We start from the raw sequence: 23,455 nt of genomic DNA, 5'->3' as shown, positions 1-23,455 counted from the left end.
AAATGTTCTTAACCATTCGCCACCATTCGTCTCTTGTTGCGAATATTAGCAACATGCTCCTAATATTCGCAAGGAATGCATATTCTTCAGTATTCGCAAGCCATTCGTAATCATCGTAAAGGTATTCGTAGCGCTCGCAAGGCGTTCGCAATGATCGGTACACATTCGCAAGCACTCGCAACTATTCGTAAGACATTCGCAAGAAATGTGTAAATGAACATGTTGTATTTGGCCAAAAAAAGAGACTAATGGACAGGAAAAATATTGACCATTCGAAGCCTTACGAATCCTTGCGACTGTCTACTGATCATTGCGAATGCATACGAATCTATATTGGCAAGGATATTCGGCACAGTATAAGACAGGCATAACGTAACGAATGTTTGCGAATCCCTTGCGAGCCTGACGAATACATTGCGATGATTACGAATGTTCGCAAGGATATTCGGCACAGTGTGAGACAGGCACAACGAATGGTTGCGAATGTCTTGCGAGCGTTACGAATACATTGCGATGATTACGAATGTCTTGTGAAATCTATAAGAATATGATTTCTTTGCGAATATTAGGAACATGTTGCTATGTTCAAAACAAGAGACGAATGGTTAAGAACATTTACGAATGTCTTGCGACCATGTCCTGATCATTGTGAATTATTGGAAAATTCTATTCGCAAGGGCAATTCGGCACAGTGTAAGAGTAGCATAAGGTAAGGTTTTCTTTCCGTTTCACTCTCAGAGTCTCACCTCTCTTCCCTTATCTGCGCCCCCCCCCCATACCCTCCCCCCCACTCCCCTGCTCTTCAAGTCATTCTTTTTCTGAAACAAAATGTTGCTGTTCTGGTTGTCTGATGCTAAACCAGTCGTGACATATGGCGAAATCGACTGCACTTTAAAAATGTTTATCGCGTCAAAATGATTGACATTTGCAGATCTCTTTACTTATTGCCTATTAAACAGGTCTTCAGATATTAAATGAGCTTGAACTCGGCTCATTCAGATTCATGGTATGGCCACTTTTGCATCTTAAACAGAGTATCAGTTTGACCTTTACGCAAAGTATAAGAAGTAAGGTTTCAATAAGGTAGAGCAAATTTTGAATAAAACAACTACCTTATTTCCAGAAGAATGTGAGAATACTACGCACTGACATCTAGTTACATAACGTTCTTCGTTATTTGTTGAATGTAAAAGTGTGAACTTCACAACATTATTTTCGCAGGAGAAAGCATCGATACAAAAAAAATGTGTTGCTAAAAGGGCTGCGCATTAGCGGTTAGTCCAACCTGAAAATGCAAATCCAGTAGCATTCCGTACAAGAACAACAGAACAAGTATTCCCAGTCACCCTACACGGTACACCGCCCCAAAAATGGTCTCAAATCACACATTGTACCAATTATATGTGAAGACCAAAAACATTTCTTATTTTGTATCACGTGGGCGTGAAACGTTCCCATGATGCCTTGCAACAGCAGACTAATGGCGTCCCGATTAGTGTCTCGGTCGATACGAGTTTCGATAGCGTCATTACTCGTTCTACGTCACGAGACGCGAAAATAACATTTCTATCGATTGGAGACAATGAGTGCTGGAAAAAAGCAAGAGGCATGACAAAAAGACCATCTCATTGGGCAAACGTTTTGTGGTTTTGCTGCTTGTCAAGGTACAGGTGCATGAGATAGGAGCTATGCAGTTTGAACATTCTTCCGTTTGGTATTTTTGGACAAAGTTAGTAATTGGACTAAATGTAATCCAAACTGTTATCTCTTTACTTTATTTCAAAAAATTGTTCGACAATAAAGCTTCTTGTTTTAACAGCTTGCAATGTAAAAAAAAAAACCACCTGTCCGATTGTATAAAATTGTGAATACCTTGTGAGTGACATTTATCCTTATATTCCCCTGTGTTTAAAATGTTGTTGTTATATTGTTGTTGTTGTAATTGTTGTTGTTGTTGTTGTTGTTGTTGTTGTTGTTGTTTGTCACGTTTCAATATATCACTTAAGGTGATTATGAACCGGTTAATTACTACTAATTAACTAACCACACCACGATCCACTCTCGCAGTCATACAATTAAGTAGAGTCAACAAAAGTATAAGTTTCAGACGCCTGTTTATGTATAAACTCGCCACCTCCCTCGAGCCTTCACTCAAAATATGTTCCTTTTACGTTCTCAACACGTAAAAAAACCCGTGATCACTGACAAAATGCCAGTAGTATATAGAAAATTATAGTAACACGCTGATCCCGTGTAAATACAGTCAAATGAGAATGTTCTGTTCAAAAAGCTCTAGTTCATGCAGGGGTCAACACCCCACGTTGTCACTACTCCAATGAAATCACAGATAAGGAAAAGACAACGGTGGTCAACGGGGTGCGTAAGACACGGTGCACTTAGCTTTCTTTCTGTATGCTGGTTAGCCGGTATGCTGGTTAGCCGGGTTGCTGGTTAGCCGGGTTGCTGGTTAGCCGGTTCGCTGGTTAGCCGGTCTGCTGGTTAGCCGGTCTGCTGGTTAGCCGGTTAGCGTAGCTTCCTCAGGTCCCAGCTCCAACGTCTGCAGCTAGCAGTGCCCCGTCAAAAGGCAGCCGTGCAGCGGTTACAGGCAACCGACAGAAACGAACGAAGGCTGCAAACAGAAAGCATCGGTGCACTAAACATGTCAGCTACCCCTCACCCACCACCTTAAAACATGTCATCTTTAAATATCTCATCGAGCACGTGGGCCTGCACAAAACGGACTTTTTACAACAACAAAACAGTCATTTTCCGTCCTTCTCTCCCTATCTGCAAAAACCATATACAGATTAGTATTTTAGCGTCACAGAGAGTAAATTATGCGCTAACCTGGAAAGAACAACAGAGAGTATTTCATTCCACAAACACAGACTCATCAACAGCGTTAAATAATGATTTATTACCTCAAAAGCCTATGATTGTACTCTCATGGAAGCAAAAATCCGCTTCCTCCCTGGAACAGCCTCTGTTCGTCAACAGTGACCAAAAACGTCCAGAACCCCTTGTCGAATCCTTATGCGAAAGCCATCGCCGACGAAGGAAAGTTGACGACTTGTCCTCAGCAAAATACGTGGCAGAGAGAAGAAATAATTGGTGGAAGTTCCCTTAGAGTGCCGAATATAATACTCGGTGAAAAACCATCATACTCTAGAAACTGTGTATTAGATCCTTCCCCTTCTGCCGCTGGGTGTCAAGTGCGCCGTCCTTGTGCCTCTCTCAGACAACCTAGCCAATAACACGTGACTGACCTTGTCACAAAACCAGTCCAGCTATACACAATTCTGCCTCCCCAAGCAGAAAAAAGACACGAGAAACTCAATCCCTGAAAATCCCGTGTGCGCTGTCAGCGAAAAACCGTCAGCCCTATGACAGCAGAAACCTCCACTGTAAAACTCGTGCGCAGCAAACCCTCCGTGTTCATTGAGCACTGTCAGCAAACTCTGCTGTAGCCCAATATCACGCACAGGCGCTTTCTATCATACATTGACCCAGAACAGGCACTCTACTGAGTGACACTTTCTTGGTCTCTGTCACCCGATCGTGACATTGTTGTTAAATTGCCGATAGGCCTACGTGAACTCTGAACAACAAACTAAGCAAAACCCTTCATTTTGCAAATCTGTTGAATGTTTTCTCTTGTGCCTGTGGCTGACGAAACTCTGACGACCGTGAGAATATTTTTTTATGGAGACAATTGTGCGCTAAGTGGTCAATGCGGCAATGCTTTCTGCGATCTTTGGTCATTGCTGGCAGGGAAAAAAGGTCTGTTTGGCAATTTTAGACACAGGCACATACATTTTTGTATCGCCTGAATATTTAAAAGATTAAAAACAAGTCACGTAAGGCGAAAATACAACATTTAGTCAAGCTGTCGAACTCACAGAATGAAACTGAACGCAATGCAATTTTTCAGCAAGACCGTATACTCGTAGCATCGTCAGTCCACCGCTCGTGGCAAAGGCAGTGAAATTGACAAGAAGAGCGGGGTAGTAGTTGCGCTGAGAAGGATAGCACGCTTTTCTGTACCTCTCTTCGTTTTAACTTTCTGAGCGTGTTTTTAATCCAAACATATCCATATGTTTTTGGAATCAGGAACCGACAAGGAATAAGATGAAAGTGTTTTTAAATTGATTTCGAAAATTTAATTTTGATCATAATTTTTATATTTTTAATTTTCAGAGCTTGTTTTTAATCCAAATATAACATATTTATATGTTTTTGGAATCAGAAAATGATGAAAAATAAGATGAACGTAAATTTGGATCATTTTATAAAAAAATATTTTTTTACAATTTTCAGATTTTTAATGACGTGACCAAAGTCATTAATTAATTTTTAAGCCACCAAGCTGAAATGCAATACCGAAGTCGGGCCTTCGTCGAAGATTCCTTGGCCAAAATTTCAATCAATTTGATTGAAAAATGAGGGTGTGACAGTGCCGCCTCAACTTTTACAAAAAGCCGGATATGACGTCATCAAAGGTATGTATCGAAAAAAAAGAAAAAAACGTCCGGGGATATCATTCCCAGGAACTCTAATGTAAAATTTCATAAAGATCGGTCCAGTAGTTTGGTCTGAATCGCTCTACACACACACACGCACAGACACACAGACACACACAGACACACACATACACACACACACACACATACACCACGACCCTCGTCTCGATTCCCCCTCTATGTTAAAACATTTAGTCAAAACTTGACTAAATGTAAAAAGGGTTGTCGAGTATAGAAAATGTTGTGCGAATAGCACAGTCACCGAGTTTGCGTATACAGGACAATTCCCGTATTTTACCTGTTTTACCTTGAAAATACCAAAAAGAGATGTTTCCAACCGGTAAGTCGTATAAGCTGTGATGACCTTTTACAGTTTTTGAATCAAAATAAAGTTTGCGATGCAATATTAGAACGTTGACCGGTTGCCGTGTAAAAATAAACGGTTTTTACCGAATCTATTTTTTCCCCTCGTATTTTTGGTAGCGTGATCAGTGATTCAAATTCAGTACATATAATGTTCAATTGTAAATACTGGGAAACTAAGTTCTATATAAACACTTGCTGTCGTGTCTGTGATTTCTGAGTCGTCCGATGTTTATTATGGCTTTAACTTAAAACAACAGAAAATAACATGATAATAGCCTGAGAATTAATACACCTTGATTTTAAAGACATAGCCCTTCCCTTAAAAATAGTTCTGCTCGCTATCTCAAATCTTCCCATGCTCTAACATGGAGTAAGACCATCATCACTTCACTTGAACTCATACCAACAAATCAACATCCTAACTGCTTCCAGTGTAGATTTGTATTTGTAATAGTTAATTTTCAAAATGTCACTGGTGGATGTTGATTTTTAGTATGTGTGGGGGATGGTCTTCTACCTTGTAAAAGCCTTGCAAGGTTTTAGATGGAGCGGAATGAAAGGATTGTGGCTTTATCAATAACAAATGCGAACAACTGTGTGGTTCTGTGCGTTTGGTTTCAGTCCGGCTCAGGAAGCAGGTAGAACGTGAGAGACAATTTGTGCATAGCTGAATCAGTCGTAGAACACTTGTTGTTCAATCTTTGCTGACAAACACCAAATTCTGCACTAAAGCGCCCTGACAATCACCAAATTCTGCACTAAAGTGTCCTGAAAATCACCAAATTCTGCACTATTTAAAGTGTCCTGACAATCACCAAATTCTGCACTATTTAAAGTGTCCTGACAATCACCAAATTCTGCACTAAAGCGTCCTGACAATCACCAAATTCTGCACTAAAGTGTCCTGACAAACACCAAATTCTGCACTAAAGTGTCCTGACAATCACCAAATTCTGCACTAAAGTGTCCTGACAAAAATCAAATTCTGCACTATTTAAAGCGTCCTGACAATCACCAAATTCTGCACTAAAGTGTCCTGCCAATCACCAAATTCTGCACTAAAGCGTCCTGACAATCATCAAATTCTGCACTTAAGTTTCCTGACAATCACCAAATTCTGCACTAAAGTTTCCTGACAATCAACAAATTCTGCACTAAAGTGTCCTGACAGTACGAAACTCTGCACTTAAGTGTCCTGACAATCTACACATTCTGCACTTAAGTGTCCTGCATTTCATGCCTTTGAACTCACACGCAGAAGGAGCAACATCTGTGCCTTTTTGTAAATCGGTACATTGCCGTTCAACCCAGATGTGTGTCTGCCTATGAGTCTATGTAATCAAGTCGGACGTTGAAAGGTCGGAAGGTCTAATCACTGCAAGACTGTCAACTGCCACACACGACTCTGTGCCTTCAATGCACAAACTTGGAGATTGCAGCAATGCCCTGGATTTCTTGCTCTCTCTTCTCCGTCTTCATTTTTGTCTCCATTTTTCCCCCGTCTATTTTGTTCTCTTTCTGTCCTTTACCTTTTTTTTTGTTCTTTTTTTTTCTCCCCATTAGTCGATATATTATTTCGCCCTCCCCATCAAAGAAAGAGATAAAATCATACGCATTTTTTTGTGTTTAAACGACACCTATTCCAGGACTCTAGCATCATGCAAATACTGCCTCACACATAAGCAATATTTCATTTTTATTCCAACCCCCGTTTTTCCCGGCGTGCACTAAAAGGCAATTATTCCTCAATTATTTGGCGTGACTCAGACAGTATTCAGAGGTCAACATCTTTACTGTACGAAAGAAACACACGTGCACACTCTCTCTCTAGTATGCGCGTGCAAGCATACATACACACACACACACACACACACACACACACACACACACACACACGCACACACACACACACACACACACATACCCACACAACACACGCACACGCACATACACTCACACACACGCACACGCACATACACACACACACACACACACACACACACACACACACACACACACACTCTCTCTCTCTCTACTCACTAAGAGCATGAGGAAGGTGGTGAGCATAGACCAGGAGACTTCACAGACGATAGTGAGCACCTGGATGCCCAGCAGGTAGAACCCCCCTCCCTTCAGCAGACCGTTACGGTTCTTTGTCAGGTCCTCCAGGTTGTCATCCTCCACAAACAGACCCACTGCAAGCAGACCCTGTGGGAAAGAAAACATCTCACAAATTTAAAGGATTGCACATTAAATGAATTAAAGCCATATGTACTCGATGATTATACACGCTAATTGCTTTACCAACAGCTGGAGACAGACTAAATTAAGTTCCCTGCAAAATATTGTGGTCTAGGACCCCTTAAATGTTGAGATATTTGAATTTTCATTTTGATCTGGATCGTCCTATTTATAGATTTGGCAACACATGTAACGTTGATGCAAGGGAGAGAACACCGCGGCTTTGTTGACATCCTCACTTTTTCAGAGGCTAGAACAAGCTGTAATGCATGTATTATGGTCCGCGCATGGTGACGTATCGTCATTATATGGTCTTATGGTGCGTTTGACATCGATTGTGGGCAAACTACACTTTGTAAACACGGGAGTGCGTTAGTATGCCTTTAAGGAAATATGAGCATACAGAGAACGAGCGGGTATAATGTTTGGTGTCGGGGGTCAGTAAATTGCCGAAATCTTTTTTTTGTGATTCGGCAGAATTAGCCGATGCCAAGGACTGCCGAAAACGTCGGAACGCTGCCAAAACTGTAGTTGGACATTTCGGCAAAGTTTCAGGAGAAACTAAATCCATAATTATAGTTAGTCAAGTCCAAGGAAGACAATCCTGTTTTGTAATGTGCTTTAGATTTAAAGATCAGGACCTGATAGGGATTACTTCCCTTGAAAAGAAACTGTCGGAAAAATTGTACATATAGCGCGCTTGTGTGTGTGTGTGTGTGTGCGTGCGTCTGTCTGTCTGTCTGTCTGTCTGTCTGTCTGTCTGTCTGTCTGTCTGCGTATCCGTCCGTCGGTGCGCGCCTCGCGGCTGTATCCTTCCGTGTTGGTGATATTGGTGTGTGTTTTGAAAACAAGTCAAGGCCTGAACAGAGACAGACTAGCGTGCACACCGACTCCATAAAGTAACACACAGATTACAGACCCTGACCCACAGTGCTAAAGCCCGATGCCCGATCACAGTCGACCCAGAGTCGCCAATTCTGTGCGTCCATCAAGTTCAACTGGCAGGTAGACACAACAGAAACATAGACTGCTAATCGGCTAACCCGACAGACAGACTGACAGGCAGACAGACAAACACACAGACAGACACACAGACAGATAAACAGACAGACAGACAGACAGGCAGACAGACAGACAGACAGACAGACAGACAGACTGACAGGCAGACAGACAAACACACACACAGACAGACAGACTGAGAGGCAGACAGACAAACACACAGACAGACACACAGACAGACAGATAAACAGACAGGCGGACAGACAGACAGACAGACATTCAGACAGACAGACAGACAGACAGATGGTCACACAACAAACTCGTTCGTCCCGTGCATTACCACAGCCAACACGGGTTTATCAACCCTCAGTTATCCATAATCAAAGAAACCGACAGCCACACTTATATCGATTAAACACACACAGACTGCAACATCATACTCAATAGTCCAGAACCCCTATTCAAGGCAATGGCTGTCAAGGAATAGTTAGTCAGCTGAATCTTCTCATGTGAGTCCTACATGCTGGTGAGGTTTCAGACCAGACAAACAAGTGTTGGGTATTATTGTCACTTATCGTCTTTTCAGCATGTTAATGCTATTCCAGACTGTCATACACGTGTACCATGAGTCTGTGGTCATCTTAGAAAACGAAGGACGCACACCATCACCACAGTCTTCTTCTTCTTCTGCGTTCGTGGGCTGAAACTCCCACGTACACTCGTGTGTGTTTTTTTTGCACGAGTGGAATTTTACGTGTATGACCGTTTTTTACCCCGCCATTTAGGCAGCCATACGCCGTTTTCGGAGGAAGCATGCTGGGTATTTTCGTGTTTCTATAACCCACCGAACTCTGACATGGATTACAGGATCTTTTCCGTGCGCACTTGGTCTTGTGCTTGCCGCGTGTACACACGGGGGTGTTCTGACACTCAGTGAGGAGAGTCAGTCTGCACACAAAGTAGACTCTGAGAAATAAATCTCTCGCCGAACGTGGGGACGAACTCACGCTGACAGCGGCCAACTGGATACAAATCCAGCGCGCTACCGACTGAGCTAGATCTACATCCCCGCCCGCCACAGTCTTCGTTGTCTCCATAGGTCAGCAGTGCGAGACAGCACAAAGTCAAAATCACAGATTACCTACTTAACCAGCCAAAAAGGTAGGATGTTGGAACGTTTGTTATTGACGAAGCAATACATTCACAGATATAATATGTGTGTGTCTGTTCACTTAAAAGACCGTTGGGTCGAAATATCTGTGAATGTATTGTTTTGTCAATAACAAACGTTCCAACAACCTACCTTTCTTGTGTTTTTTATTCTGAATTTTGGAACGTTGGCAGTCTCTTTGTTTTTGGACTTAACCAGCCAGCCATTAACTTACCCACAGACCAGACGCCCCATGAATGGCCACAGCGCACACAGGGTCGTCAATCTGCAGTCTGTCCATCAAGCGACAGCAGCCCAGTGTGCACAGTGCTCCCACCATGCCGATGATCACCGCCTCGTATGATCTGACCAGTGGGCAGCTCGCTGGACACGACAGAACACAGTTAGCATTGCATCAGTGTTTTAAACAATTATTTCGAGAAACTCCATAGCAAAAACACCGATATGTCAACGTTCAGTTTCTCACCATGCGAATGACCACTGCTTCGTATGATCTGACCAGTGGGCAGCTTGCTGGACAAGACAGAGTAGTATTGCATCTGTGTCTAAACAATTATTTCGAGAAACTCCGTAGCAAAAACACAGAGATGGCAAAGTTAGGTTTCTTGACATGCCGATGATTACCGCCTCGTAAGATCTGACCAGTGGGCAGCGCGCTGGACAAGACACAACACACCAGCATTGCATAAGTGAGTTATTTTTAAATCACACTGAAGACATAAGCTTACAATTATTCCGAGAAACTCCATAGCAAAAGCACAGATGTCAACGTTCAGTTTCTCGCCATGCCAAGGACCACTGCGTCGTAAGATCTGACCAGTGGGCAGCGCGCCGGACAAGACAGCATACACTAGCGTTGCATTAGCGTTTGTAAGATCACTGTGAAGACATACAATTACTCCGAGAAACGCCATCGCAAAAATACAGAGATGTCAACGTTCAGTTTTTCATCATGTCAATGACCACTGGAAGGTTATCAGTTAGGAAACTTGAACAACCTCGCTCTCATTTATTTAAAAAAAAATTGCTTCTTTATCGTGAGAAAAATAGCAAAAACAAACACAAAGACAAACTTTGAGAGAGAGAGAAAAGAGAAGAAAAACAAACACAAAAACAACACTAAAAGACCTTCTTAGGGCCTATCCATCACTTAATCAATATGCATTCATGAATCTATAGCCCAGGGATAAACTCAAATTAAATCTACATAATCAAAATATGTATTATTCGAAAGACCGTAAGTTTGTTTGAGACAGTCAAAGGAGTTGTTCGTCCCAGTCCTAACAATTGAAATCTGTAATGTGACAATTTTTCTTAAGTAATTTCACCTTCCTATTTGTTATCAAATAAGCCTTTTTTTTTCTCTCCCTTTTTATGTCAGGTTTATAGAATAAATGTTCCTTCGTTGGTGCAAAAGGCCTACCTGTTATTGCAACCAGAGAACCCAGGATAGAGTTGATGAGGTATCCGACATCGTACTTTCCTCTCTTGGACAAGTAACTGAAGGAAAAACGAAAACGGCTTGCCTTACAAAAAATTAAAACCAAAAAAAATCGTTTAACAACTTACCGCAATTACAACAAAGGAGACTATATAGTAAAGAGAATAAAAAATGTACATTTATACGCAAAGGAAACTATGATAAAAGAATACATGTCAACTATGTCCCATAAACAAAGGAGACTTTTAAAGAGAATAAAATGCAAATCATACATGTACACGGGAAAGTATGGTAGAGAGAATAAAATACAAATCTTAATATATATACAACGAAGACTATAGAAAAGAGGATAACACGCAAAATATATGATAATTATATTATATACAAAGGAAGCTATGGTAAACAGGCTATAACGTAAATCACATTACACCTTCAAAGATAAAGAGGGTAAAATGCGAATGGGAGGTATTATGTGCTAGGTAAAGTTTAAGCGCTGAATAAAGTCACAAGCAAACATTCATTATCCTCTTTTGTTTATTTTGCTTTTCTGTTTCCTTCTTACTTTGTTTTGTTTGTTTTCAATTTCTATACGCAAGCACCGCAAAAAAATGCCTCCTGTCTCCATTCTTCAAAGAGCACACACACATGCGGATCAACCATCATTGTCTGTACCAAATCGATGCGAATTTGACATAGTTCTCTTTTGGCTTGCTTTCCATAAAAACGTTTATGTATTCCTCCACAGATCTGCCCAGGCGTGCACGTAGCAAAAAAGAAGTGTTCTACTTTGACACATAGCAAAAGTTAACGGCGTGACTGCTTCCTGTGAATCGTGGGAATGTTTTGCTATTTGAATTTGGCAGATTGACATGGGTGTCATTTGCGAAATAATGTCAGCAAAACATTCAGCCAAACATTCAGCCAAACATTCAGCAAAACATTCAGCAAAACATGCAGCAAAACATGCAGCCAAACATTCAGCCAAACATTCAGCCAAACATTCAGCCAAACATGCAGCCAAAAATTCAGCCAAACATCCAGCCAAATATTCAGCCAAACATTCAGCCAAACATTCAGCCAAACATTCAGCCAAACATTCAGCCAAACATTCAGCCAAACATTCAACAAAACATTCAGCAAAACATTCAGCAAAACATTCAGCAAAACATTCAGCAAAACATTCAGCGAAACATTCAGCGAAACATTCAGCGAAACACTCAGCAAAACATTCAGCAAAACATTCAGCAAAACATTCAGCAAAACATTCAGCGAAAAAATATTCAGCAAAACATTCAGCAAAACATTCAGCCAAAACATTTAGCAAAACATTCAGCAAAACATTCAGAAAAACATTCAGCAAAACACTCAGCGAAACATTCAGCAAAACATGCAGCAAAACATTCAGCAAAACATTCAGCAAAACATGCAGCACAACATTCAGCCAAACATTCGGCAAAACATTCAGCCAAACATTCAGCCAAACATTCAGCAAAACATTCAGCAAAACATTCAGCAAAACATTCAGCGAAAAAATATTCAGCAAAACATTCAGCAAAACATTCAGCCAAAACATTTAGCAAAACATTCAGCAAAACATTCAGAAAAACATTCAGCAAAACACTCAGCGAAACATTCAGCAAAACATGCAGCAAAACATTCAGCAAAACATTCAGCAAAACATGCAGCACAACATTCAGCCAAACATTCGGCAAAACATTCAGCCAAACATTCAGCCAAACATTCAGCAAAACATTCAGCAAAACATTCAGCCAAACATTCAGCCAGACATTCAGCGAAACATTCAGCGAAACATTCAGCGAAACACTCAGCAAAACATTTAGCAAAACATTCAGCAAAACATTCAGCGAAAAAACATTCAGCAAAACATTCAGAAAAACATTCAGCCAAAACATTCAGCAAAACATTCCGCAAAACATTCAGCAAAACATGCAGCAAAACATGCAGCAAAACATTCAGCAACACATTCAGCAACACATTCAGCCAAACATTCAGCAAAACATTCAGCAAAACATTCAGCCAAACATTCAGCAAAACATTCAGCAAAACACTCAGCAAAACACTCAGCAAAACATTCCCACTCTGCACAGGCTGTTGATCGTTATGGAAATGTAAAGATGATCTCATCCCATGTAATCATGCACATATCTTTGTAGTTAACATATAATGCCCTTTATGTCTTTATAATGAATTGTCAGAATGTATTCCAAATGAGTGTGGTCAATTATGTATCTATACATCCGTAGATGCCTTTCATTTGTTTCATTAATTTTAATACTATCAATCAATGAGGCTTATATCGCGCATATTCAGTGGGTACAGTTCTAAGCGCTCTGCAGTGATGCCGTGTGAGATGAAATTTTATACGGCCAGTAGATTGCAGCCATTTCGGCGCATGTTTACCTTTCGCGGCCTATTATTCCAAGTCACACGGGTATAGGTAGACAATTATTAACTGTGCCTAAGCAATTTTGCCAGGAAAGACCCTTTTGTCAATCGTGGGATCTTTAACGTGCACACCCAATGTAGTGTACACGGGGGGAGGGTTCGGACACCGAAGAGAGTCTGCACACAAAGTTGACTCTGAAATAAATTTCCGCCGAACCTGGGATCGAACTCACGCTGACAGCGGCCAACTGAATACAAATCCAGCGCGCTACCAACTGAACTATATCCCCGCCCTATATCCCTATAAACTTTTTGAGTGGTAAATGTTGAAGGATGAAAGAAAATATATTGTGAGTGGGCGGATGCATGTTATTCATTAAAAGCCCCACAATGATGTGCTTGGCCAAAAAAAAAATAAAAAAAATAAAAACCCAACATATAATGCCCTGTTTAGGGAGGAATGCACCTTTAAATACATTCATCAAACTAATGCTTTGATTGCTCTCGCGCGCTGATGATTAAAATTAATGGCGCGTAGCTAAGCAACAGTGAATGTGTTTTTCCTTGAGGGCTTTTTTTGCAAACATGCTCCAGAGGATGAATAGTGCGTGGAACACACACAAAAACGCCGTTCTTTAATAATAAAAACGTAAACTTTATTATGAGACTCATCAATTTAGTTTCTACTTTACATTCTGCTTCTGGATGATTCAGAAATGTTTAGCAGAAATCTATGATGCTTGAAAACATCGTGCTAATTAAGATGTATATAATTGCACCCAACTCTCTACTACCAAGAACATTATGCCGCATCAATTTCATTTTTCAGAAGCGTCTGATTGGTGCTCTGTCAAAAGAGAATAAACAAGTCGCGTAAAGCGAAATTACTACATTTAGTCAAGCTGCGGAACTCACAGAATGAAACTGAACGCACTGCATTTTTTCACAATGACCGTAGTCCGCCGCTAGTGCAAAAGGCAGTGAAAGTGACGAGCCTGTTTAGCGCAGTAGCGGTTGCGGTCTGCTGCATATCACGCTTTGAACCTCTCTTCGTTTTAACTTGCTGAGCGTGTTTTTAATCCAAACATATCATATCTATATGTTTTTGGAATCAGGAACCCACAAGGAATAAGATGAAGTTGTTTTTAAAACGATTTCGGTAATTTAATTTTAATCATATTTTTCATATTTTAAATTTTCAGAGCTTGTTTTTAATCCGAATATAACATATTTATATGTTTTCGGAATCAGAACATGATGAAGAATAAAATAAAAGTAACTTTGGATCGTTTTATAAAAAAAAATGTTAATTACAATTTTCAGATTTTTAGTGACCAAAGTCATTAATTAATTTTTAGGCCTCCATGCTGAAATGCAATACCGAAGTCCGGCCTTCGTCGAAGATTGCTTTGCCAAAATTTCAATCAATTTGATTGAAAAATGAAGGTGTGACAGTGCCGCCTCAACTTATACAAAAAGCCGGATATGACGTCATTAAAGACATTTATCGAAAAAATGAAAAAAAAGTCTGGGGATATCATACCCAGGAACTCTCATGTAAAATTTCATAAAGATCGGTCCAGTAGTTTACTCTGAATCGCTCTACACACACACACGCACAGACACAAACACAGACACACACACACACACACACACACACACATATACACACATACACACACACACACACACACACACACACATACACACATACACACACACACACACACACACACACACACACACACACACACACACACACACACACACACACACATACACCACGACCCTCGTCTCGATTCCCCCTCTATTATTATTATTATTATTGTGATCATTTTTATGCGCCTAATCTAGATATAGCCCTAGGCGCTTACATATTAATTTCTGCCGTTTGAAATGGAATTTTTTACAGACAGACAGACAAACAGACATTTTTTACACACAATATATAACGCATTCACATCGGCCAGTAAAGCTCAGTAGCCTATTAGGCGAGCATTCACCTTTCACGGCCTTTATTCCAAGTCAAACGGGTATTTGGTGGACATTTTTATCTATGCCTATACAATTTTGCCAGGAAAGACCCTTTTGTCAATCGTGGGATCTTTAACGTGCACACCCCAATGTAAATGTAAAAACGAGAAAGGGAAGTATTCAGAACGTTTAATTGTACGACAACACAAGATATTCACCACAAATACATCGACCCAATGGTCTTCATAGTGAACAGACAAGCACAGAATTATGAGACAATTGAAATAAATGACAGAAAGTTATCTGAAGGTCAGACCCCAAATATATTTACCTTTCTTGGTTTGTGATTCTGGATTTTGGAACGTTACCAGTGTATCTGTTTTTTTTTTAAATTTTGTTAATAATTTGTTTTATTGATGAATATAGCGCTTTCAACGGGTACACTCATGAGACAAAAGCTAATCCCACCAAACATATTAGAGTGGTAAATAACAGCCTGTACTTATACTAACCTAGACTCAATAGCTCGCTCAGCTGACGCAATACACAAGAAGCGTTTGACTTTGCCAACCACGTCAAAGAACTCTGCAACACTGAGATAAAAAATAAAAAAAAAACACACATATGCAACGCTGGTGTGCAAAAGTTAATGAAGACTTTGAAGACACATGTCAGTTCGGTTCGGCCAAGAAAATGAAATTCAATGTTTCCGATTCGCCGACCGATGATAGGGTTTTCTTCCTGAACCTAGAGCATGATTTACCCGTCAAAAAAACAAAATCGATTTTGCAGACTTTACAAAGGAAAGCTAAACAAAACACACAAAACACAAATCATCCGGGCATCCAGGGTCACAGCTCGCACGATTTTCAGCAAAGAAAAGGCCTTATGCGCCAGTATAAATACATTTCAAAAAACGTTAATAAAAATAAAAACTATAAAAAAAATAGATCGACCTACCGACCCTAATTTTGTTTGGCCTTGTCATCAGAAACAAACTTTTTGTGTGGCCTTAATTAGCCTGTTAATAAAGACATGTCCGGCGTGTTGCATTGTGCGACCGCAGCTGCGTATGGCCGGCAGTTGTGCTTCGCATGCAGTATTAAATAATCATGAGAGAACTGATCCAATTGAGAAAGTCGGGAGGGGGGGGGGGGGCGGCGGGGGGGGGGGGGGGGTGGGAAGAGGAGGACGATAATGTTAGTTTGTTAATTTGTAAGTAAACAAAACCTTCAGATAAACTGCATGAAAACCATACAACTAGCAAGCCAAGAACAAAATGGAATAAAATACAAGCCAAAATCAAAATCTTCGAAAAAATCATTCATAGCAAATAGACAAAGCTGCGCATACTAAACAAATCGAAAAAATGCAGTTAAGATATTATGGAACACATGAACAGTATCTAATGACAGTTGGGCATATTGCTTGATTTAACACAAAGGCTACTAATCTTTAACACTAACACGAACACACTAACACACACGCACGCGCGCGCGCACACACACACACACACACGCACGCGCGCGCACACACACACACACACACACACACAAACACACACACAAACACACACACACACACACAAACACACAGGTGCATGTCAGCTATAGGTACCTGACCAAAGTGCCCGTGATTCCTCCTGCCATGGATGCGATAAGAGTCGTAAATGCTGCCCTTGAGATTCAATCAAATTAAAATCAGTATTCAAATCGTGGCGTTTGTGTCAATATCATTGACATAAAAAGAAAGAATACAATGGAAACTCATCATTAAGCCGGGTATATTTTTAGCTTTCTCATTGACGCTCAATTGAACAATCAACCAGTATACAGATAGACTTATATTTACTATCTAAACCAGTAGTGAACTGAATGATAATCACAAGGTTGACAGAAATCCAAAAACTATTGCTGTGGTGCTACTGAAATCACAGAGGGAAAGATAATGTGTGCGTTCTAAAAAGCATAGCCATACCATAATGAAGTTATTAAGAGCAATCAAAACAAGTCGCGTAAGGTGAAAATACAACATTTAGTCAAGCTCAGTCGAACTCACAGAATGAAACTGAACGCATTGAATTTTTTCTGCAAGACCGTACACTCGTACCATCGTCTGTCCACCGCTGGTGGCAAAGGCAGTGAAATTAACAATCCAGAAAAGCGCGGTAGCGGTAGCGCTGAGGAGGATAGCACGCTTTTATATATCTCTATTCTTTTTAACTCTCTGAACGTGTTTTTAATCCAAACATATCATATCTATATGTTTTTTGAATCAGGAACGGGCATTTTTAATTTTCAGAGCTTGTTTGTAATCCGAATATAACATAATTATATGTTTTTGGAATCATAAAATGATGAAGAATACGATAAACGTAATTTTGGATCGTTTTATAAAAAAAGAATTTTAATTACAATTTTCAGATTTTTAATGACCAAAGTCATCAATTAAATGTTAAGCCTCCAAGCTGAAATGCAATACCAAAGTCCGGCCTTCGTCGAAGATTGCTTGGCCAAACTTTCAATCAATTTGATTGAAAAATGAGGGTGTGACAGTGCTGCCTCAACTTTTACAAAAAGCCGGATATGACGTCATCAAAAACATTTATCGAAAAAATGAAATACAAACTCTAGGGATATCATACCCAGGCACTCTCATGTCAAATTCATAAAGATCGGTCCAGTAGTTTACTCTGAATCGCTCTACACACACACACGCACACACAGACAGACACACACACACACACACACACACACACACACACACACACACACACACACACACACACACACACCCACACACACACACACACACACACACACCACGACCCTCGTCTCGATTCCCCCCTCTATGTTAAAACATTTAGTCAAAACTTGACTAAATGTAAAAATTGTAAAGGCACCCTCCTTGTAACGTGAAAAGTTTGACCTAACACCTCGGATCTGCCTTGACTTTTAAATGTAACATACCGAAAATCCACAGCCTGGGAACAGTCTGTGCAGATTGGGTTTCTTTGGTTGGATTGATTTCTTAGACTTCAGTTACAATATCCATGTATATATATATATATATACGGCTTGTGTCTGTTTGTGTGTGTGTGTGTGTGTGTGTGTGTGTGTGTGTGTGTGTGTGTGTGTGTGTGTGTGTGTGTGTGTGTGTGTGTGTGAGTGTGTTCGCGATGCACGGCCAAAGTTCTCGATGGATCTGCTTCAAATTTGGTGGGCATATTCAGGTAGACCCCGGACACAACCTGGTCGATGAGAATTTTCAACACGTGCTCTCAGCGCACAGCGCTGAACCGATTTTGGATTTTCTGTTCATCTTCCCAGATCCATTCCCAGTAACTCTTCCTTATCTTCTCCAGTGTTTTGCGTTTATCTCCCTTCCTTCGTGTGGCGCCAATCCATATTCCAGTTACTATTTTTAGAAGGTCACTGTCCACAACGCTTTCATCCCGGCGAAGCCGGATATTCCCGTCACTATTTTTAGAAGGTCACTGTCCACAACGTTTTCATCCCGGCGAAGCCGGGTATTCCTCTACTTCTTCCCGGCTTCGCCGGATATTGGGCTCTACTTCTTCCCGGCGAAGCCGGGTATTATTCGACTCTACTTCTTCCGGCGAAGCGGGTATTCATTCTAGTGCTAAATAAACTCATTGAAAAATCTCACTCTCCACGGGAAATACTCAGGATGTTGATTATTAGTATATGTCCAAGTGGAGTGCTATTCTTATCCCATGAAATAGTCTGGTCGAGTTTGAGATGGTGATATGGCTAAAATGCTGTGTTGGGAAGGACTGAGCCTTTAATGGCTTACTTCGATGCCAGCATCCATTTGCCTCCAGAAATACCGAATGTGCTGCCGCAGTTGAAAGCTAGCCAGCCCCACCTGGAGAAAACACACACACACACACACACACACACACACACACACACACACACACACACACACACACACACACACACACACACACACATTACACACATGCACACACCTATTTGTCAACAAACATATTCATGATTTTATGCACCCATTTCATATAAACAAAATAATTGTGTTTTCTTAATAAGTTTTTGTAATCTTTCTCATTCGCTTTTATTCACATTGCATATTAGAATACTTGATGAACTTCATCTTATTTGATCAAGCATACAATTCTAGAGGAACAAAATTAAACAAATAGAAAAATCAAATTAAAGTTAAAAGCATTACATAAACGGACAGCGGAGAACTTTATCACTTAACAGAGCCAACGCCCGCGTGTATAATTGCTTGATTGAAAAGTTATGACTCATTTTGGATAATTATACAGCATTCAGAGTAAAGGGCACTTCTGGTGCGAGTCGTAGGTACATTATCATAATCGTTTTTTGAGGACGAAAGTCGCTTGTTCGTTTCAATGCTTCTTAGGGATATGATATTTTCAAGAGTCCGGGTGTGTGAGTGACGGAGAAAAACAATTCAGAAAACAATGTCCAGCAACTGACCACAACATGAAGGTGCCCATGATGGCGTTGACCGGGTTGACCAGTGACGGCCACTGCTGACCCGGCGCGTAGCGTCCAGTGCGGGGCTTCAGCATGAGAGTGGCCACCAGGCCTGAGCAAGCGCCTACAAGGTGAACCACTCCAGATCCTGCGAAATCTGGAGCAGAAGAGACGTATTTAATCATCACCACCTGATTGAGAAAATGTCTTGAACTTTCAGACACACAGACATAGAGACAGACAGAGACGACTTTGCGACAAACTCATTAACAACCACCTCGGACAGGGACGCAGACACAGAGACAGACGAGACAGACAGTCGCACATAGAGTCAGGTAGACAGGAAGACAGGCAGACAGACGAAGGAAAATAGATAATTTTATACAGCCACATACACTGAAAAAACCTCAGACGTAACAGGAACAGACAGACAGATAGACAGACTAAACGAAAGACAGAAAGTTTGAAGACTAACCTGTCCAAACTACCATGTTACCACCAACCCTCTTTAAACGAACATGTCCTTGCGACCACCTCTCGAAAGCGACCACCTGCCCACAACAACCACTCCAAAGGATTCCAAACGAGATTTTTTTCTATATAATTCACCTTTCCATAGCGACCACCTGCCTGTCGGTCCCTTGGGTGATCGTTAGAGACAGGTTTGACCACCACACTACATCTTCCCTCAGTGTCCACTTTTTTTTTAAAGAAAGAATCTTCTTCTTCTTCTTCTTCTTCTTCTTCTTCTTCTTCTTCTTCTTCTTCTTCTTCTTCTTCTTCTGCGTTCATGGGCTGAAACTCCCACGTACACTCGCGTTTTTTGCACGAGTGGCTTTTTACGTGTATGCCCGTTTTTACCCTGCCATTTTGGCAGCCATACGCCGCTTTCGGGAGTGAAGAAAGAATCCACTAACCAGTGCCTCACCACTGCCTTACTCACCCACCGCGCCAAGCTGCGCCAGGAAGCCATTGCTGCCCCACACCCAGTGAGCGGGGATGCAATAGACGATGGTGTTGAGGAGAGAGAAGACGATGTAGGCTGTCAGGTTGGTGCGCTCGGCCATGGCGCCGGACACGATTGTCGTCGCTGTCGTAGCGAAGGACAGCTGAAAGACGAAGGTGGCGTACACCAAACCCATGTCTTCTCCGTCGGTGTCCACAAAAAAGTCTCCTGAGAATAAAAAGAAAAGGACGCAATGCACCCAAATGGGGAGAGAGACAATCTGGTTCATCATCTTCATCATCATCGGCAGCAGCAGCAATGTCAGATTACCTACACCACAGAAGGGCCCTTGGCCGAAGCTGAGGGCGTAACCAAACATCGTGCAGATCATGCCGCCAAACACCACGCCCACCACCACCACCACCACCGCTGCCATCATCATCATCATCATCATCATCATCATCATCATCATCATCATCATCATCATCATCATCATCATCATCATCATCATCATCATCATCATCATCAACAACAACAACAACAACAACAACAACAACAACAACAACAACAACAACAACAACAACAACAACAACATAAAGCTGCAATGACGGCTTACCCACACCACAGAAGGGGTTAGAGTAGGGCCCTTGCCCAAAGCTGAGGGCGTAACCAAACATCCAGTAGGTTATGCCGCCAAACACCACGTCCACCACGTTCTTCACCATGATGTTCACCGTGTTCCTGCTGGCCACGACGCCAGACTCCACCATCCCGAAACCTGCAGACATAAATAGAAGGTAGGGAAGGTAATGTCGAATAGTCTTTGTGAGATTACCATCATGGACTTTCAGGTTGCTTTCTTGGTGGGGAAAACGAGCTGTCAAACCGTATAGTACGGCGCTACCCTTTTTTCTGAATGCGTGTGTTGTGTTTTTCAAACCCTGATACTTTCGCTGTGAATTGAGATCTTGATTGTGAGCTTGCCGCAACTATATAACATCATGAATGTAACAAAAACACACACCACGGACAGATAAGGAGGCAGTCACAGACAAAAGCAGGCAGACACATGTACCTGTATTATACAAACTCACACAGGTAGCACACAGAAACACGCACAATATGTAAACACACACACACACACACACACACACACACACACACACACACACACACACACACACGCGCGCGCGCGCGCGCACACACGCACACGCACACATACACATACACATACACATACACATACACATACACATACACATACACATACACAAACACATACACATACACATACACCAGGGCCGGACCAAATGAGTTGTAAGGGGGGGGTTCCTCCTTTTTTGGGGGGGCAAATCAGCGAAGTGGCGAAGCCACAAACTAGGGGGGTCCGGGGGCATGCTCCCCCGGAAATTTTTTGAAAAACGGTTAAAATCTGTGCAATCTGGTGCATTCTGGGCCTTGTTTTGAGGGTTAAGAGCAGCATTGTGGAGGGGGGGGTACCTTTTTCTCATCGGATTTCACATTGAATAAAATTTGTTAGAGACACACACAAAATTTATTACAAAAAAATTTAAAAAAAATAAAAACCACTCAAAGCAAGGTACATGCTTTTTCCAGGGGTGGGGTTCCGGAACCCTTGGAACCCCCCCCTGGGTCCGGCCCTGTACACACACATACACTTACACATACACATACACATACACATACACACGTATAATGTCTACAAAAGGTAAGTTATGGCGTCATAACACAAATGACGTCATAATGACCAACCTGACTGCATGGTGAAGATGATGAAAGCACTAGTAAGGATCCACGTTGCGTCATCCCACGTGACGGGACCTTTGATCCCGTTGTCGACGCCATCTGGTGTTGCCGTGGAGCTGTTTACTTTAGACGCCATCTTGGTGGAGCTTGCTCAGATGACTCACTTCAGCAAAACAATAATTGTAAATAAACACACTACATAACAAACATTTAAGCGTTTGAAGTTCTTCTATGCAGACATGTATGACTTTTTTGCAACTCATCGCAAAATGAATAACAACATTTTGTTCAAGAGCGCATCTGCACGGCCTAAACTGACCTCGTTTGTTGCTGTAGCTGTTACACTGTGACACTTTCGGAAAAAGAACTTTCAAAAGACTGTCCAGATTTTCAATCAAATGAATACAACAAAAACATCACCTTTTGCTCAGTGTTACCACATCGACATCACAAGGATATTCAAGACGCGTTCTTTTACTCATTCAGATGTTAATGTTTGTGACGTACATTTTGACATTTCATCTAGCACGGCGAGCGATGTGAACAACATTATTTTAACAAATACAGCTCTACCTCCAAAAACACGCCACACGGCTGAAGTATACTGCTTCCTAAGACCAACAGGCTTACGTCAATATAATCTGAACGGGTATCCTTCACAACCGAACCCATCGCCGCTTTTTACTGCTGTACGTTTTCAATGAGTATCATCACATTTTTGCAGTTTCATCTTCTGTATCTGCAACTTCCAGAAACCAAATCGATTTAAACATAATGAACGTACGCTTGAGGATAGAATCAGTCGCTCGTTGTCCACACAAATCCTCTTTTCTTTATTCACATTTTCAAAGCAGTGAATTCGATTAAATCTGTGTTTTAATGAGTCCTCGCGCAAATGTAATAAAGCTGAAATAATAAATCTCTGTTTACGTGGCAAATATAAATCAATACAAGAAAAAGGACTTGAGATCGGAGAGGTACGAAACTGGAGGTGGGGCTTGGAAGAGGACTGGGGAGGGGGAGGGGGGGGGGCAGCGTCTCCAACACGTCATTCTGAGCTAGAAATGATTCGGTTACCTTGAAAATCGATCACAGAGCAATAAGAAATGCAGTACATTACTTTCAAAACTGACTACG

The 23,455-nt window shown here is 41.4% G+C and overlaps 1 protein-coding gene and 1 long non-coding RNA gene across 2 annotated transcripts in view; both read right to left on the bottom strand.

Annotated features, from left to right (window-relative positions):
• The window catches only part of LOC138950806 (ammonium transporter 2-like), a 25,235-nt gene extending 2,781 nt beyond the window's left edge, over positions 1-22,454 (bottom strand). Inside the window, exons 1-9 of the mRNA XM_070322528.1 lie at positions 22,325-22,454; positions 21,168-21,329; positions 20,549-20,779; positions 19,606-19,762; positions 18,935-19,006; positions 16,736-16,795; positions 10,721-10,797; positions 9,512-9,660; positions 6,927-7,094 (exon numbers count right to left, since the gene is read on the bottom strand). Of these exons, the coding sequence (XP_070178629.1) occupies positions 6,927-7,094; positions 9,512-9,660; positions 10,721-10,797; positions 16,736-16,795; positions 18,935-19,006; positions 19,606-19,762; positions 20,549-20,779; positions 21,168-21,329; positions 22,325-22,454 (1,206 nt within the window). The remainder of the gene's footprint in view (positions 1-6,926; positions 7,095-9,511; positions 9,661-10,720; positions 10,798-16,735; positions 16,796-18,934; positions 19,007-19,605; positions 19,763-20,548; positions 20,780-21,167; positions 21,330-22,324) is intronic.
• On the bottom strand, positions 2,098-3,558 carry LOC138980326 (uncharacterized). Its single transcript, XR_011460291.1, has 2 exons — positions 2,922-3,558; positions 2,098-2,629 (listed from the first exon to the last, which is right to left on the bottom strand). It is a non-coding gene; the product is annotated as an uncharacterized lncRNA (long non-coding RNA).
• Positions 22,455-23,455: the final 1,001 nt, after the last annotated feature.

Source organism: Littorina saxatilis, linkage group LG1 (assembly GCF_037325665.1).
Source record: "Littorina saxatilis isolate snail1 linkage group LG1, US_GU_Lsax_2.0, whole genome shotgun sequence".
NCBI classification, from domain to species: domain Eukaryota; kingdom Metazoa; phylum Mollusca; class Gastropoda; order Littorinimorpha; family Littorinidae; genus Littorina; species Littorina saxatilis.
This window is presented reverse-complemented; position numbering and strand designations above follow the sequence as displayed.